The sequence below is a fragment of the Hyperoodon ampullatus genome (assembly GCF_949752795.1).
Source record: "Hyperoodon ampullatus genome assembly, chromosome: 3".
Taxonomy (NCBI): domain Eukaryota; kingdom Metazoa; phylum Chordata; class Mammalia; order Artiodactyla; family Ziphiidae; genus Hyperoodon; species Hyperoodon ampullatus.
Window position 1 is genome coordinate 52,927,543 of NC_136916.1, and position 14,618 is coordinate 52,942,160.

The 14,618-nt window shown below is 39.3% G+C and overlaps 1 protein-coding gene across 4 annotated transcripts in view; it reads left to right on the forward strand.

Annotated features, from left to right (window-relative positions):
- TLN2 (talin 2) overlaps positions 1 to 14,618 on the forward strand; it is a gene marked incomplete at its 5' end in the record, with an annotated part of 203,651 nt that overhangs the window by 75,649 nt on the left and 113,384 nt on the right. For 3 of the 4 annotated variants that reach the window (XM_079698822.1, XM_079698823.1, XM_079698824.1), the window contains 3 exons: positions 6,897 to 7,031; positions 8,969 to 9,097; positions 11,288 to 11,390. In XM_079698822.1, coding sequence (XP_079554948.1) covers positions 6,897 to 7,031; positions 8,969 to 9,097; positions 11,288 to 11,390 — 367 coding nt within the window. Of the gene's footprint in view, positions 1 to 6,896; positions 7,032 to 8,968; positions 9,098 to 11,287; positions 11,427 to 14,618 lie in introns of all 4 variants that reach the window. The other variant, XM_079698821.1, reaches the window with a different exon arrangement.

Below are 14,618 nucleotides of genomic sequence, written 5' to 3' on the forward strand. Positions count from 1 at the left end.
TTACTAGAGCTAGGATTGCAAGCAGCTTATTTTTATCTTTGGGACATTGAGAATTGAGGCTTGGACAAGTTGTTTGTCTTCTGCTGTAGGTGGTTACAGGTCCCAGAATCAGTTGTGTTGTCCCACTACTGGCAGGATCGTAGGGTCTTATGATAGTACAGTGTGGACGTGGTCCAGGGGTCACTCTGTGACAAGGAAAAACCTTGTTTTTCCTGTTTCTTTTGTTCTTTTAAGTTTGCTACTGTAGACGGATCAGATCTTTACAAAAATAAGGCCAGAGTCAGAAATAAATAGAAATGGAATCAGCAGATCAAAAAGTTTTAAACTTTTTTTAAAGTTTACATTTTAAACTCTTTTCATACATGTGGTAAAATTACCCTTCCAGAAGGATGAATGAATCTAAATTTACAACTAGCATCATAGGGAGCACACTTTTTATTTATCTTTTCCTCTTTGTTTTATTTTATTTTAATTTTTATTGGAATATAGTTGATTTACAATGTTGTGTTAGTTTCATGTGTACAGCAAAGTGAATCAGTTATACATATACACATAGCTACTCTTTTTTAGATTCAAATTTGGGTTTTTTTTTTATTGGAGTATAATTGCTTTACCACGTTGTGTTAGTTTCTGCTGTACAATGAAGTGAATCAGTTATATGTATACCTATATCCCCTCCCTCTTAGACCTCCCCCCCATCCCACCCATCTAGGCCGCCACAGAGCACTGAAATGAGCTTCCTGTGCTTTATAGCATGTTCCCGCTAGCTACCTATTTTACACATGGTAGTGTATATATGTCAATCCTAATCTCCCAATTCGTCCCACCCTCCCCTACCCTCTCTGTGTCCACGTGTCTGTTCTCTACGTCTGCACCTCTATTACTGCCCTGCAAATAGGATCATCTGTAACATTTTTGTAGATTCCACATATATGCGTTAATATATGATATTTATTTTCTCTTTCTGGCTAACATCACTCTGTATGACAGACTCTAGGTCCATCCACATCTCTACAAATGACCCAATTTCGTTCCTTTTTATGGCTGAGTAATATTCCATTGTATATATGTACCACATCTTCTTAATCCATTCATCTGTCGTTGGACATTCAGGTTGTTTCCATGTCCTGGCTGTTGTAAATAGTGCTGCAATGCAATGAACATTGGGGTACATGTGACCTTTTGAATTATGGTTTTCTCAGGGTATGTGCCCAGTAGTGGGGTTGCTGGATCATATGGTGGTTCTATTTTTAGTTTTTTAAGGAACCTCCATACAGTTCTCCATAGTGGCTGTATCAATATACATTCCCACCAAGAGTGCAAAAGGGTTCCCTTTTCTCCACACCCTCTGCAGCATTTATTGTTTGTAGATTTTTTGATGATGGCCATTCTGACTGGTGTGAGGTGATACCTCATTGTAGTTTTGATTTGCATTTTGGAGCACACTTTTTAATACCTCTTTTCCAAGTTGGGAAATCAATCATTTTTTTGAAATGTTTTTGCCAATTTACTTGGTTAAGTTTTTATTTGATCTTGCATGTCCTTGATTTTCACAATGTTAAACATTTTTCACGTTTCAGTTGTTTTTATTACGTGAACTTGTCTGTTCATGCTTTTTATATACTCATGCTGATTCTTCTTATAAATTCTCATGAATTCCTTAAATATTAATAATATTAACTTGTGTCCTTGGTATTTATGATCTGGCACTTAAATTGTTACAGCTTTACTAAGAGCCATTGTATAGCATACATATTAAAAACCTTAAAATTATGTATACTTTTTGGTCCAGAAACATTTATACAAAAAAATTATGAACGTGTACAAAATTTTAGTTACAAAGGTGTTTATCATTGTTTATTATATTTGAAAACATGGAAAGATACTTAACAATACAGGATTGAAAAGTGATAACTGATGTATACACAGGGTATTACATAGCTATGAAAAAGGTAGACTATGTGGAACAAGGAGATTGGAAAACAGAATAAATAGTATGATCTTACTTTTGAAAATATATGTGCCTACACATAAACACCCATGCATGGTGAAATTGTCCTGGGTTCTGAGATGTGAGAGGTTACTCGTTTCATTTTGTGTCCCTGTATTTTTCTAAATAGTCTATTACATATATTTGAGACATAGGTTAAAGAGCTATTCCAAGAAACACAAACATATTTAATAAAATCAAATCAAATCTGTTTTAAATAAGAATTTCAAGCCACTAGCCCAATTTTACTTCCCGCTCCACCCCAAAAGACACATACTTTTTTTTTGAATATCTTTATTGGAGTATAATTGCTTCTCAATGTTGTGTTACTTTCTGCTGTACAACAAAGTAAATCAGCTATAGGTATACATATATCCCCATATCCCCTCCCTCTTGAGCCTCCCTCCCACCCTCCCTATCCTACCCCTCTAGGTCATAACAAAGCACCAAGCTGATCTCCCTGTGCTATGCAGCAGCTTCCCACTAGCCATCCGTTTTACATTTGGTAGTGTATATATGTCAGTGCTACTCTCTCACATCGTCCCAGCTTCCCCTCCCCTCCCACCCCCCTGTCCTCAAGTCCGTTCTCTACATCTGCGTCTTTATTCCTGCCCTGCCACTAGGTTCATCAGTACCGTTTTTTTTAGTTTCCGTATATGTGTGTTAGCATACGGTGTTTGTTTTTCTCTTTCTTACTTACTTTACTCTGACTTACTTTACTTACTTTATGACAGACTCTATGTCCATCCACCTCATTTCAAATAATTCAATTTTGTTCCTTTTTATGGCTGAGTAATATTCCATTGTATATATGTGCCGCATCTTCTTTATCCATTCATCTGTTGATGGACATTTAGATTGCTTCCATGTCCTGGATATTATAAATAGTGCTGCAGTGAACATTCTGGTGCATGTATCTTTTGGAATTATGGTTTTCTCAGGGTATATACCCAGTAGTGGGATTGCTGGGTCATATGGTAGTTCTATTTTTAGTTTTTTAAGGAACCTCCATACTGTCCTCCGTAGTGGCTGTATCAATTTACATTCCCACCAACAGAGAAAGAGGGTTCCCTTTTCTCCACACCGTCTCCAGCATTTATTGTTTGTAGATTTTTTGTTGATGGCCATTATGACTAGTGTGAAGGGATACCGCATTGTGGTTTTGATTTACGTTTCTCTAATCATTAGTAATGTTGACCATCTTTTCATGTGTTTGTTGGCAATCTGTATGTCTTCTTTGGAGAAGTGTCTATTTAGGTCTTCTGCCCATTTTTTGATTGGGTTGTTTGTTTTTTTGATACTGAGCTGCATGAGCTCCTTGTACCTTCTGGAGATTAATCCTTTGTCACTTGCTTTGTTTGCAAATATTTTCTCCCATTCTGAGGGTTGTCTTTTGGTCTTGTTTATGGTTTCCTTTGTTGTGCAAAAGCTTTTAAATTTCATTAGGTCCAATTTGTTTATTTTTGGTTTTATTTCCCTTTCTCTAGGAGGTGGGTCAAAAAGGATCTTGCTGTGATTTATGTCATAGAGTGTTCTGCCTATGTTTTCCTCTAAGAGTTTGATGGTGCCTGGCCTTACATTTAGGTCTTTAATCCATTTTGAGTTTCTTTTTGTGTATGGTGTTAGGAAGTGTTCTAATTTCATTCTTTTACATGTAGCTGTCCAGTTTTCCCAGCACCACTTATTGAAGAAAGTGTCTTTTCTCCATTTTATATTCTTGCCTCCTTTGTCAAAGACAAGGAGACCATCTGTGCATTGGTTTATCTCTGGGCTTTCTATCCTGTTCCATTGATCTGTATTTCTGTTTCTGTGCCAGTACCATACAGTCCTGATTACTGTAGCTTTGTAGTATAGTCTGAAGGCGGGGAGCCTGATTCCTCCAGCTCCGTTTTTCTTTCTCAAGATTGTTTTGGCTATTTGCGGTCTTTTGTGTTTCCATACAAATTGTAAAATTTTGTTGTTCTAGTTCTGTGAAAAATACCATTGGTAATTTGATCAGGATTACATTGAATCTGTAGATTGCTTTGGGTAGTGTAGTCATTTTCACAATGTTGATTCTTCCAATCCAAGGGCATGGTATATCTCTCCATCTGTTTGTATTGTCTTTGATTTCTTTCATCAGCGTCTTATAGTTTTCTGCATACAGGTCTTTTGCCTCCTTAAGTAGGTTTATTCCTAGGTATTTTATTCTTTTTGTTGCAGTGGTAAATGGGAGAGTTTCCTTAAGTTCTCTGATTTTTTCGTTGTTAGTGTATAGGAATGCAAGAGATTTCTGTGCATTAATTTTGTATCCTGCTACCTTACCAAATTCATTGATTAGCCCTAGTAGTTTTCTGGTGGCATCTTTAGGATTTTCTATGTATACTATCATGTCACCTGCAAACAATGACAGTTTTACTTCTTCTTTTCCAATTTGTATTCATTTTATTTCTTTTTATTCTCTGATTGCCACGGCTAAAACTTCCAAAACTATGTTGAATAATAGTGGTGAGAGTGGGCACCCTTGTCTTGTTCCTGATCTTAGAGGAAATGCTTTCAGTTTTTCATCATTGAGAATGATGGCTGTGGGTTTGTCATCTATGGCTTTTATTATGTTGACGTAGTTTCCCTCTAGGCCCACTTTCTGGATTTCTGGAGAGTTTTTATCATGAATGGGTGTTGAATTTTGTCAAAAGCTTTTTCTGCATCTGTTGAGATTATCATTTTTTTAAGTTCATAGCATATTTATTGTTAATGAATTTTTCCTAGTTAGTATCTGAACAATATATACACTTATAAAATAAACATGATACCAGATGCTACAGTACAGGTTTTCTTCTTTTTAAATTTTCTACATCTATACGCTCATATTCCATGTGATCCAATTCTCCTACCTCTTCCCTCTATTCTTATGACTTTGAAACCTTCAGCCAGGCAGCACTCTATGATGCCATGTGATACAAACACAATCATAAATACAAACACTAACTCAGGCACTTGGATTACAAGGCAATCAAATGGTTTTTATCCTTCAATTTGTTAATATGGTGTATCACATTGATTGATTTGCATATATTGAAGAATCCTTGTATTCCTGGGCTAAACCCCATCTGATCATGGTGTATGATCCTTTTAATGTGCTGTTGGATTCTGTTTGCTAGTATTTTGTTGAAGATTTTTGCATCTATGTTCATCAGTGATATTAGCCTGTAGTTTTCTTTCATTGTGACGTCTTTGTCTGGTTTTGGAGTCAGGGTGATGGTGGCCTCATAGAATGAGTTGGGGAGTGTTCCTCCCTCTACTGTATTTTGGAAGAGTTTGAGAAGGATAGGTGTTAGCTCTTCTTTAAATGTTTGATAGAATTCGCCTGTGAAGCCATCTGGCCCTGGGCTTTCGTTTGTTGGAAGATTTTTAATCACAGTTTCAATTTCAGTGCTTGTGATTGGTCTTTTCATATTTTCTCTTTCTTTCTGGTTCAGTCTTGTGCTATTCTAAAAATTTGTCCATTTCTTCCAGGTTGTCCATTTTATTGGCATTAGTTGCTTGTAATAGTCTCATGATCCTTTGTATTTCTGCAGTGTCAGTTGTTACTTCTCCTTTTTCATCTCTAATTCTGTTTATTCGAGTCTTCTTCCTTTTTTTCCTGTTGAGTCTGATTAATGGTTTATTAATTTTGTTTATCTTCTCAAAGAACCAGCTTTTAGTTTTATTGATCTTTGCAATTGTTTCCTTCATTTCTTTTTCATTTATTTCTGATCTGATCTTTATAATTTCTTTCTTTCTGCTAACTTTGGGGATTTTTGTTCTTCTTTCTCCAATTGCTTTAGGTGTAAGGTTAGGTTGTTTATTTGAGATTTTTCTTGTTTCTTGAGGTAGGATTGTATTGCTATAAACTTCCCTCTTAGAACTGCTTTTGCTGCATCCCATAGGTTTTGGGTAGTCGTGTTTTCATTGTCATTTGTTTCTAGGTATTTCTTGATTTCCTCTTTGATTTCTTCAGTGATCTTTTGGTTGTTTAGTAGTGTATTGTTTAGCCTCCATGTGTTTGTATTTTTTACAGTTTTTCTCTTGTAATTGATATCTAGTCTCATAGCATTGTGGTCGGAAGAGATGCTTGATAGGATTTCAGTTTTCCTAAATTTACCAAGGCTTGATTTGTGACCCAAGATGTGATCTATCCTGGAGAATGTTCCATGTGCACTTGAGAAGAAAGTGTATTCTGTTGTTTTTGGATGGAATGTCCTATAAATATCAATGAAGTCCATGTGGTCTAATGTGTCATTTAAAATTTGCATTTCCTTATTTATTTTCTGTTTGGATGATCTGTCCATTGGTGTAAGTGGGGTGTTAAAGTCACCTACTGTTATTGTGTTACTGTCAGTTTCCCCTTTTATGGCTGTTAGCATTTGCCTTATGTATTGAGGTGCTCCTATGTTGGGTGCATAGATATTTACAATTGTTATATCTTCTTCTGGGATTGATCCCTTGATCATTATGTAGTGTCCTTCCTTGTCTCTTTTAATAGTCTTTATTTTAAAGTCTATTTTGTCTGATATGAGTATTGCTACTCCAGCTTTCTTTTGATTTCCATTTGCATGGAATATCTTTTTCCAACCCCTCACTTTCAGTCTATATGTGTCCCTACGTCTGAAGTGGGTCTCTTGTAGACAACATGTATATGTGTCTTGTTTCTGTATCCATTCAGCCAGTCTGAAGACACATACTTTCTGTTTCAAACGTTCCTAGAATGTACTGCCCTAGAGTATCTGATTTCAGTTGGCAATTATGGGGGGAAACTAGATGGTTTTAATATTCCTTGTTTTAGGGCAAAGTAAGTTCTGGCTGATAAGGCGGCATTGCTGTTTGGGTCTCTACTCTGACTCTTGCTGCCCAGGAGCTGTCTTACTTTCAGCTTTTCTCTCCACAGCCTGGAAGCAAGATGGTGTCCTCTGCTAAAGCCGCAGTGCCCACTGTCAGTGACCAGGCTGCGGCCATGCAGCTGAGCCAGTGTGCCAAGAACCTTGCCACCAGCTTGGCAGAGCTACGTACCGCCTCGCAGAAGGCAAGTGGACCCTTGTCACGGAAGTTAGCTTGTCAGGAGTGGAGCTTTTAATTCCTTACGGTTGGTGTGACCTGGGTGCTCCCCGGGGCCTGAACACTGCCTGGCATATTTCTTGGTGCAGCTGTCCATTTCATCTGCTTGACCACTAAATATGCTCGTGTGGATTGGCTTTTGCCCCTTTTAGCCGCTATCTCCTCAACTTAGTTATCACTTTCTGGTTACAGATGACTTTGGTTAAACTATGCTAAGTTGCATACTTCCCCTCCTCCCCTGCCCTGGGACAAGCAATGATCTATTTCTCATAGTCTTAGGGGAGACCAGTCATCAGTTTCTTGGTGCCAGGTAAACTGTGGGCATAGCAAGTGATCATATCTTCCAGGTGTTATCTTGTGAACTTAATAACATTATTTAGGCAGCAAATCTATTTTGGAGGATCATCTATATTATCTTTGCCCTGAAAGGTTTCCACCTCTTAAATGGGAGCATTCACCTTAACAAGATCCTCAATAGAACAGAATTGGGGATTAATGCATTTCTGTCTCTGGGATGTGTTAATTACCAAAGGGCCTTATTACTGTACTGTTTGATGTGGTATTAGCATGAAGTTCTAGCATGAATTCATTTTTCCTCATTGTAACAATCCCTTTATAGAAACAGGCAGCCTCATATATGAGCAAGGGAAGAAGGTTAGAAGCTGATTTGAATTTGTAATCTAAACAGTGCACTACATCAGCAAAGAAAAATATCTAGAGTTTTAGGTTATATGTAATAAAAAAGTTATTTTGAGCTCTTTTTCTCAAAGAGAGGTCTAGGGACCATCTGCACTGGAATCACATGGGGGCGTTTAGGATGCAGGTTCCTGGGCCTCACCTCTGAGCACCCCAGTCAGAATCTCTGGTCATACAGCCCAAACATCTGCATTTTAACAAGTTTCCTCAGTGACTGAATGACACACCCACCTCCAACAACTGCTTTGGAGCAGTGAGCCCCAAAGTGGGGCTCAGGCAACACTGTGCACTGGGTTCAGGAAGACTCTGTGAGAGCTTTTTATGATTTTAGTATATAGTGTAAGGGTTAAGAATACAGGCTCTAAAATCAGACCACCTGCATTCAAATTCTCGCCTTGCCATTGACTAATTTTGTGACCTGGGCAAGTTAATTAACCTCTCTTTGCCTCAGTATTGTCACCTAGTAATACTCACACACAGAAATCAATCAAATAGTGTGTACTCCTGCTGTTGTTACTATTATCTAAAAAAGAAAGAAGTTAAGAAACACCAGTATTTAATATACTTATATGTGTATAATTTACTAACATTTACATGTATAATTTATTAACATGCATGTTGGGGGTGTGTGATCAAAGCATTTGGAGACCGCTGTTCTAGATGATCACAAGAATGAAGCAGTTTTCTTAAAAGTTTTTATTAAGGAAAAAAAATGTTTCATAGCCTTCAGTATGGAACAATAATGGTTTACAATCTACAAATTTGTAAAGAGATTCAGTAAGGTTGACACAGACTTGTCTGTAGAGTCCAGGGTTCATTTGTTTATTCATTCCTTCATCCACCCCATGCTTCCCAAGTTTTTGTGTGCACACATACTGTGCTAGGTGCCCCATGTCTAGAACCCAGACACAGTGAATAAGGATCCTCTTAGTTTGAGAGGTAATGTATTTCAGATATAAACAGCTTCAAGGAAAATTTAAGTATATCCAGTTATGAGACACACATAATTGATTATTTAGGGAACTTAGGACTGAGGTGCTGATTGAGCATGATTTTGTGCTCTCAGGAAATGCTTGTTACCCTTGCTTCCTATTGCTAGATTTGGAGAGTCATTGGTTGTATCCAGAAAGGCATTTCATATGTTGCAAGGTACTGGGGATGCTTCTCCCGAGCAGACTGTTGTGCACATATTCCCAACTCTGTTGACAGGCCCATGAAGCCTGTGGTCCCATGGAAATTGATTCAGCACTGAGCACTGTGCAGACCCTGAAGAGTGAACTGCAGGATGCCAAGATGGCTGCCGTGGAGAGTCAGCTGAAGCCACTCCCAGGGGAGACGGTAGGAGATGTTGGTGGCAGCTGGGGTCTGGGACTCTACCTCTGTTAGGATGTCAAGACACTTTTAGAGTTGGGGGGGAGGGGTGGTCAGTGTGTCTCAGTTTCAAGTGTTTTTTAATGCAAAGCCCTAGAATAGCCACATTTCTCTAGAACAGTGTTATGATAGAGATGGCCCTGAGGGGCCCTCTGGTGATGGGCCTGTGTGTACCTGCCTGGGGTGTGGCTGGGGATGACCAGGCATCAGTTCCTATTCATCCCTCTTTTCCATAAACAAGATCTGCTGGCGTTTGAGGCCAGTGTTCTAATCCTGCAGGCTTTTTCTGAAAAGAATGCCCAGTGCAGCTGGAGGAGCTATGTTTAGACCTAGGAGTTCTGGCTTCTTGGTCCAGGTTGTGTCATCCACTAGCTGTAGGCAAGTCCCAATCCCCTCTATGTCTAAAGTATTTTATCTACGAAGTGGGTGGCAATTAAGTTATAAAGATAAACACAGAATATATTTTCAACAGTCATGTTTAAAAAAAAAATTTCCATAGTGCAAGGCACTGGGGTGGGCAGTGGCAAAGCACTTTACTCTAGTAAAGCCACAACAGCAAGTGGAATGTTGGCTCCAGAAATCTAATTTGATCACGTTATGATACCTCCTGATGCCTGTGCCAGGGTTTTCTTGGCTAAAATTTTACCAGTCGTCCTCATTTGTATGTACCTCCATTCCCTCACTCCTGAACATTACTAATAAAATAGCTTCATTTATTAAGCACCTGTTATGCAGTGTGTACACACACAGTCAGCCTAGTTTATCCTGATAGTAACCTAATGAACAAGTGTTGTTCACCCCATTTTACAGCTGAAAAAAAGAGGTGCCCTGTTCTACTCAATGTTACCTGGCAATTAGCATCAGAACCACGGGTTGAGCCCAGATCTATAGGACTCCAAAACCCATGCCTTGATTTTTCACACTGAGAACTTTTACTCTTAACTACTGCTGCTCTTTGGATAAAAACTAAAAACTTTTAGAGTATAAAAGGACTACCAGAGCATCTAATTTACCATTGAACAATGCCTGGTACATAGGAAGCATTCGGAAAATATTTGTGAAATCAAGCTACCCCTAATTGTAAAAACAGGAAACTCAGGAAGTCACTTAACTAAGGTGCCCCGGCTAAAGAGAAAGTCAGTATTGGCTCCTGGGCCAGCAGCTTTGCAAAGTGGTCCAGGTATCCCTTTGCAGACTTCTGTGCTCCAGGAGCCCATGACACATATTCTGCCTTCACATGAAACAACCGGTCAGTTAGAATGCAAGAAACATCATGTAATTTTTAAAGACATTGTTTGCCCTAAACAAATGTGTGTACTGTGTTACACTGTTGGCTACAGTGGACCAGGCTCTGTTTTTTACTTGAAGGAAATGCCTCTCTTAGAAAACATGTTGTGGGGTTAAAACTGCATACATTTCCTTATGCTTTTCTGAACTCTCGCAGCACGCCCGGAAGTTCTCTTCCAAAATGTTGTCCTCATCTAGTAATTGAATAATTACCCTTACCCTAGGCCTTTATTGACTTTATTCTCTGAATTATTTATTCCATTGACAAAGCAAGATGACGTGCTCGTCATGGGAAGCAAGCTCTTTGCCCGTTTCCATAATCTCATTTACCATCCCAAACCTCTATTCCTATTGCATTTCCTTCTGGTCAGAACTCCGCAAAGTATAATGATCAAATTGAACAATGTTAATGGTCCCATGTGCCAGGAAGGTGGAACAGCTGGATGTCTGCTCACTTCCTGCCAAGGCATAATTAATTCTCACTAAGGATTTGTTGCAGACTTTCTGAATTAGCTTCTGAAAGCATAATACTAATAGCTACCATTTGTTGAGTACCTACATTAATTCTCTGAAAACCTTCTGAGCTAGGTACTGTGATCTCAGGACACAGAGACTTGGAGAGTTCAGTGACTTACCCCCAATCTCTCACAGCTAGCAAGTGGGGGAAGGAAGCAGAAGGCAGGGTGTGAACTCCTTTGTTTATCCTGAAGCCTGGGTTCTTTCCCCTCTATCTTCTTCCTCTCAGTGCCATTGGTGTATTAGGTGGGAAAGAGTTGAGGCCCAGAGTTTGATCTGCATTATTTTGGGGCTAAGACTTTAGTGGATGATTTGCCTCTTCTAAGCTGTCTTCCTCCTTGAATATTCTTACAGCTGGAAAAATGTGCTCAGGACCTGGGAAGTACATCTAAAGCAGTGGGCTCCTCCATGGCGCAGCTCCTGACCTGTGCTGCTCAAGGCAATGAGCACTACACAGGTGAGACTCACACCCTTCGTGATGCCCTGAGGCCAGGTACAGACCACTGGGCTGGTGCGGGGAGTTTGTTGATTTGACAATGAACCTGACTTTTTTATTTCAGCAGTTCAACAAACATTTTTCAAGCACTTTCAACATGCTTGTTACTGGGCTTGATACTAAGCATACAAAGACTGATCAAATATGATTCCCCCAAACTATTTGAGTCACCCCATTAGACTATAAGCAGATGGTAATTATAGACCTCTGCAACTGTGTATGTCTCTTGAAATCCCACTAAAGGAGAGAAAGAAAGAAAAAGTCAAAGAAAATGAGAGAGAAGAAAACAAGATCTCAAGGAAGTTGTCGAAGATGGAAGGAGACAGATGAGTGGTAACTGAGAGACCCCAATAAATAAAAACCTAAAGGTGTCCAGGGATAGGGAAGCCAACAAGAAGCAAGCTGATTGGTGCTGCAAAACTCTGGGAGGGTTTGAGCCCTGGAGACACCAGGTACCCCTGAACCAGGAGTACTGTATAAGGAACAGAATGTATAAGGAAAAATACCTGGTGATACAGAAAAAAAAAAAAAGAATGTTATCATAGTAGGAAGTCTGTTTCTATCTAAAATGGAGACATCAAGAAGTTTCAGTATTAGCCCATTACTTGAAAATGAGAACTACATCAGACTTCCCTGGTGGCGCAGTGGTTAAGAATCCACCTGCCAGTGCAGGGGACACAGGTTCGAGCCCTGGTCCAGGAAGATCCCACATGCCACGAAACAACTAAGCCCATGCGCCACAACTACTGAGCCTGCGCTCTAGAGCCTGTGAGCCACAACTGCTGAGCCCACGAGCTGCAACTACTGAAGCCCACGTGCCTAGAGCCTGTGCTCTGTGACAAAGAGAAGCCACCGCAATGAGAAGCCCATGCACCACAACAAAGAGTAGCCCCTGCTCGCTGCAACTAGAGAAAAGCCTGCATGCAGCAACGAAGACCCAACACAGCCATAAATAAATAATTAAATAAATCCATCCATCCATCCATCAGTCCATCAGAAGAAACCTTAAAGAACTGAGTGGCTCTATAAGTAGGAATCAGGTGAAGAGGAGATGGATTGTTACTTTTGTTATATAGTAGTATGGCTTGAATTTTTTTTTTTTTTTTTGAAATATACATTACTATTAAAGAATAATATACATCCAGAGGAGAGCATAAGTCCTAAATGTATATCTTCATGAGTTATCCCAAATTGAATGCACCTGAAAAACCCCCACCAACATCAAGTAATGAGCATTTTTGGTATCCCAGGGGAATTGCTGGGCCATAGGCTGTGCGGCCACTCAGCTACAGTCCTTCCTGCGGTATCTGAAATTTCTACTTGTTCTACATCCTGGTCACCACATCTGCTTTGTCAATATTAGCCATTCTGTTGAGTGTGTAGTAGAATCACATTATGGTTTTAGTTTGCGTGTCCCTGAGGAGCAGTGCAGTTGAGGATATTTTCAGTTTATCAACCATTTGGATACCTTCTTTTGTGAAGCATCTCTTCATGTCTTTTGCCCATTTTTTAAAAATATAAGTTTTCTGCCTTTTCCTTATTTATTTGCAGGAGTTGTCACATATACATGTATTTCTTGTATCTTGTGGCTTGCCTTTTCACTGTTTTAAAGGTGTTTCTTGATAAACAGAACTTAAATTTTAATATAGTCCAATGTACACTTCTCCTTTATGGGTAGTGCTTTTTGTGTCCGATTTAAAAATTTTGCTTCTCCAAGTCATGAAGATATTCTCCTCTGTTATAGTCTAAAGGCTTTGTTGTTTTATTTCCATATTTAGAACTACAATCCACCTGGAATTGAGTTTTATATGTGGGCAAACAGGGTCCTAGTGTAGTTGTTTTTGCACCAGGGCATCCAACCATTTGACCCAGCACCACTTTCTGAAGCGACCCTCCTTTCCCCAGTGGTCTTGAGGGCAATTTCCTTATAAATTAAGGGCATAAATGTGAGTCAATTTCTGAACTTTTGCTTCTTTTTCATTGCTTTACTTGCCTGATCTTACCTTAGTACCATACTTTCCTAATCATTGCAGTTTTATACTAACTGTTAATATCTGATAATGTCAGTCCTCTGACTTTGTTATTCTTCCTCACGTTAGTGCTGACTTTCCTTGACCCTTTGTATTTCCACATCTGTTTTAGAATCAGCCTGTCAATTTGTACCCTCCCCCCCAAAAAAACCCTTTCGCTTGTTTTTTTATTTGTTTGTTTCTTTGATCGGGGTTACCTGAATCTGGGGATAATTGAAATCTTTACATTACTGAGTCTTCTAATCTGTGAATGTGGTATATCTCTACATTTATTTAGATTTCCTTTCTCTCAATACTGTTTTATAGTTTTTTGCATAGAAGTTTTTGTTTTCATTATAGTGTGCATCATAAATCTTGTCCCATCCTTTTACTTTCAGTTTTTCTCTATGCTTATATTTAATGCATGTGTATGCATGCATACCTATGCGTATCATGTAGTTGTTCTTTCAGAGGGGGGAGGAGTTGTTTGTTGGTGTGACAGTATTTTCCGTTCAATTGGAGTATTTGGTCTGCTTATATATAATGTAATTACTGATATATTGAGGTTTAAATTTGTCATCTTACTATTTCTTTTCTATATGTCCTACCTATCCTAGGTTCCTTTTTCTCTCCTTTCTTGCCTTCTTTCAGATTTATATGTGCTTTTTAAAATCTATTTCTCTTCCCTTGATTGGTTTATTAGTTGTACATTCACTGCCTTTTTTTTTTTTTTTTTCCTGTAAGCGGGCCTCTCACTGTTGTGGCCTCTCCCGTTGCGGAGCACAGGCTCCGGGCGCTCAGGCTCAGCGGCCATGGCTCACGGGCCCAGCCGCTCCGCGGCATGTGGGATCTTCCCGGACCAGGGCACGAACCCGTGTCCCCTGCATCGGCAGGCGGACTCTCAACCACTGCACCACCAGGGAAGCCCCTCACTGCCTATTCTTGAACAATTTTTTGAAAGTATAATATAAGTTAGTATGTTTACCTCTTCCTGGACAGTGCAAGAATCTTGGGGCACTTAACTTCATTTACCTTTCTTTGTTGAGTGCTTTAATTCTACATATATTTAACCTCCTCAGTACTGCCTCAAAGTTGTTTCATAGTCAGTATTGATTAAATGCTCCTCCATATTGACCTTTCCATTGCTGTTCTTTCCTTTCTGCATCGCAATGTGCTTCCA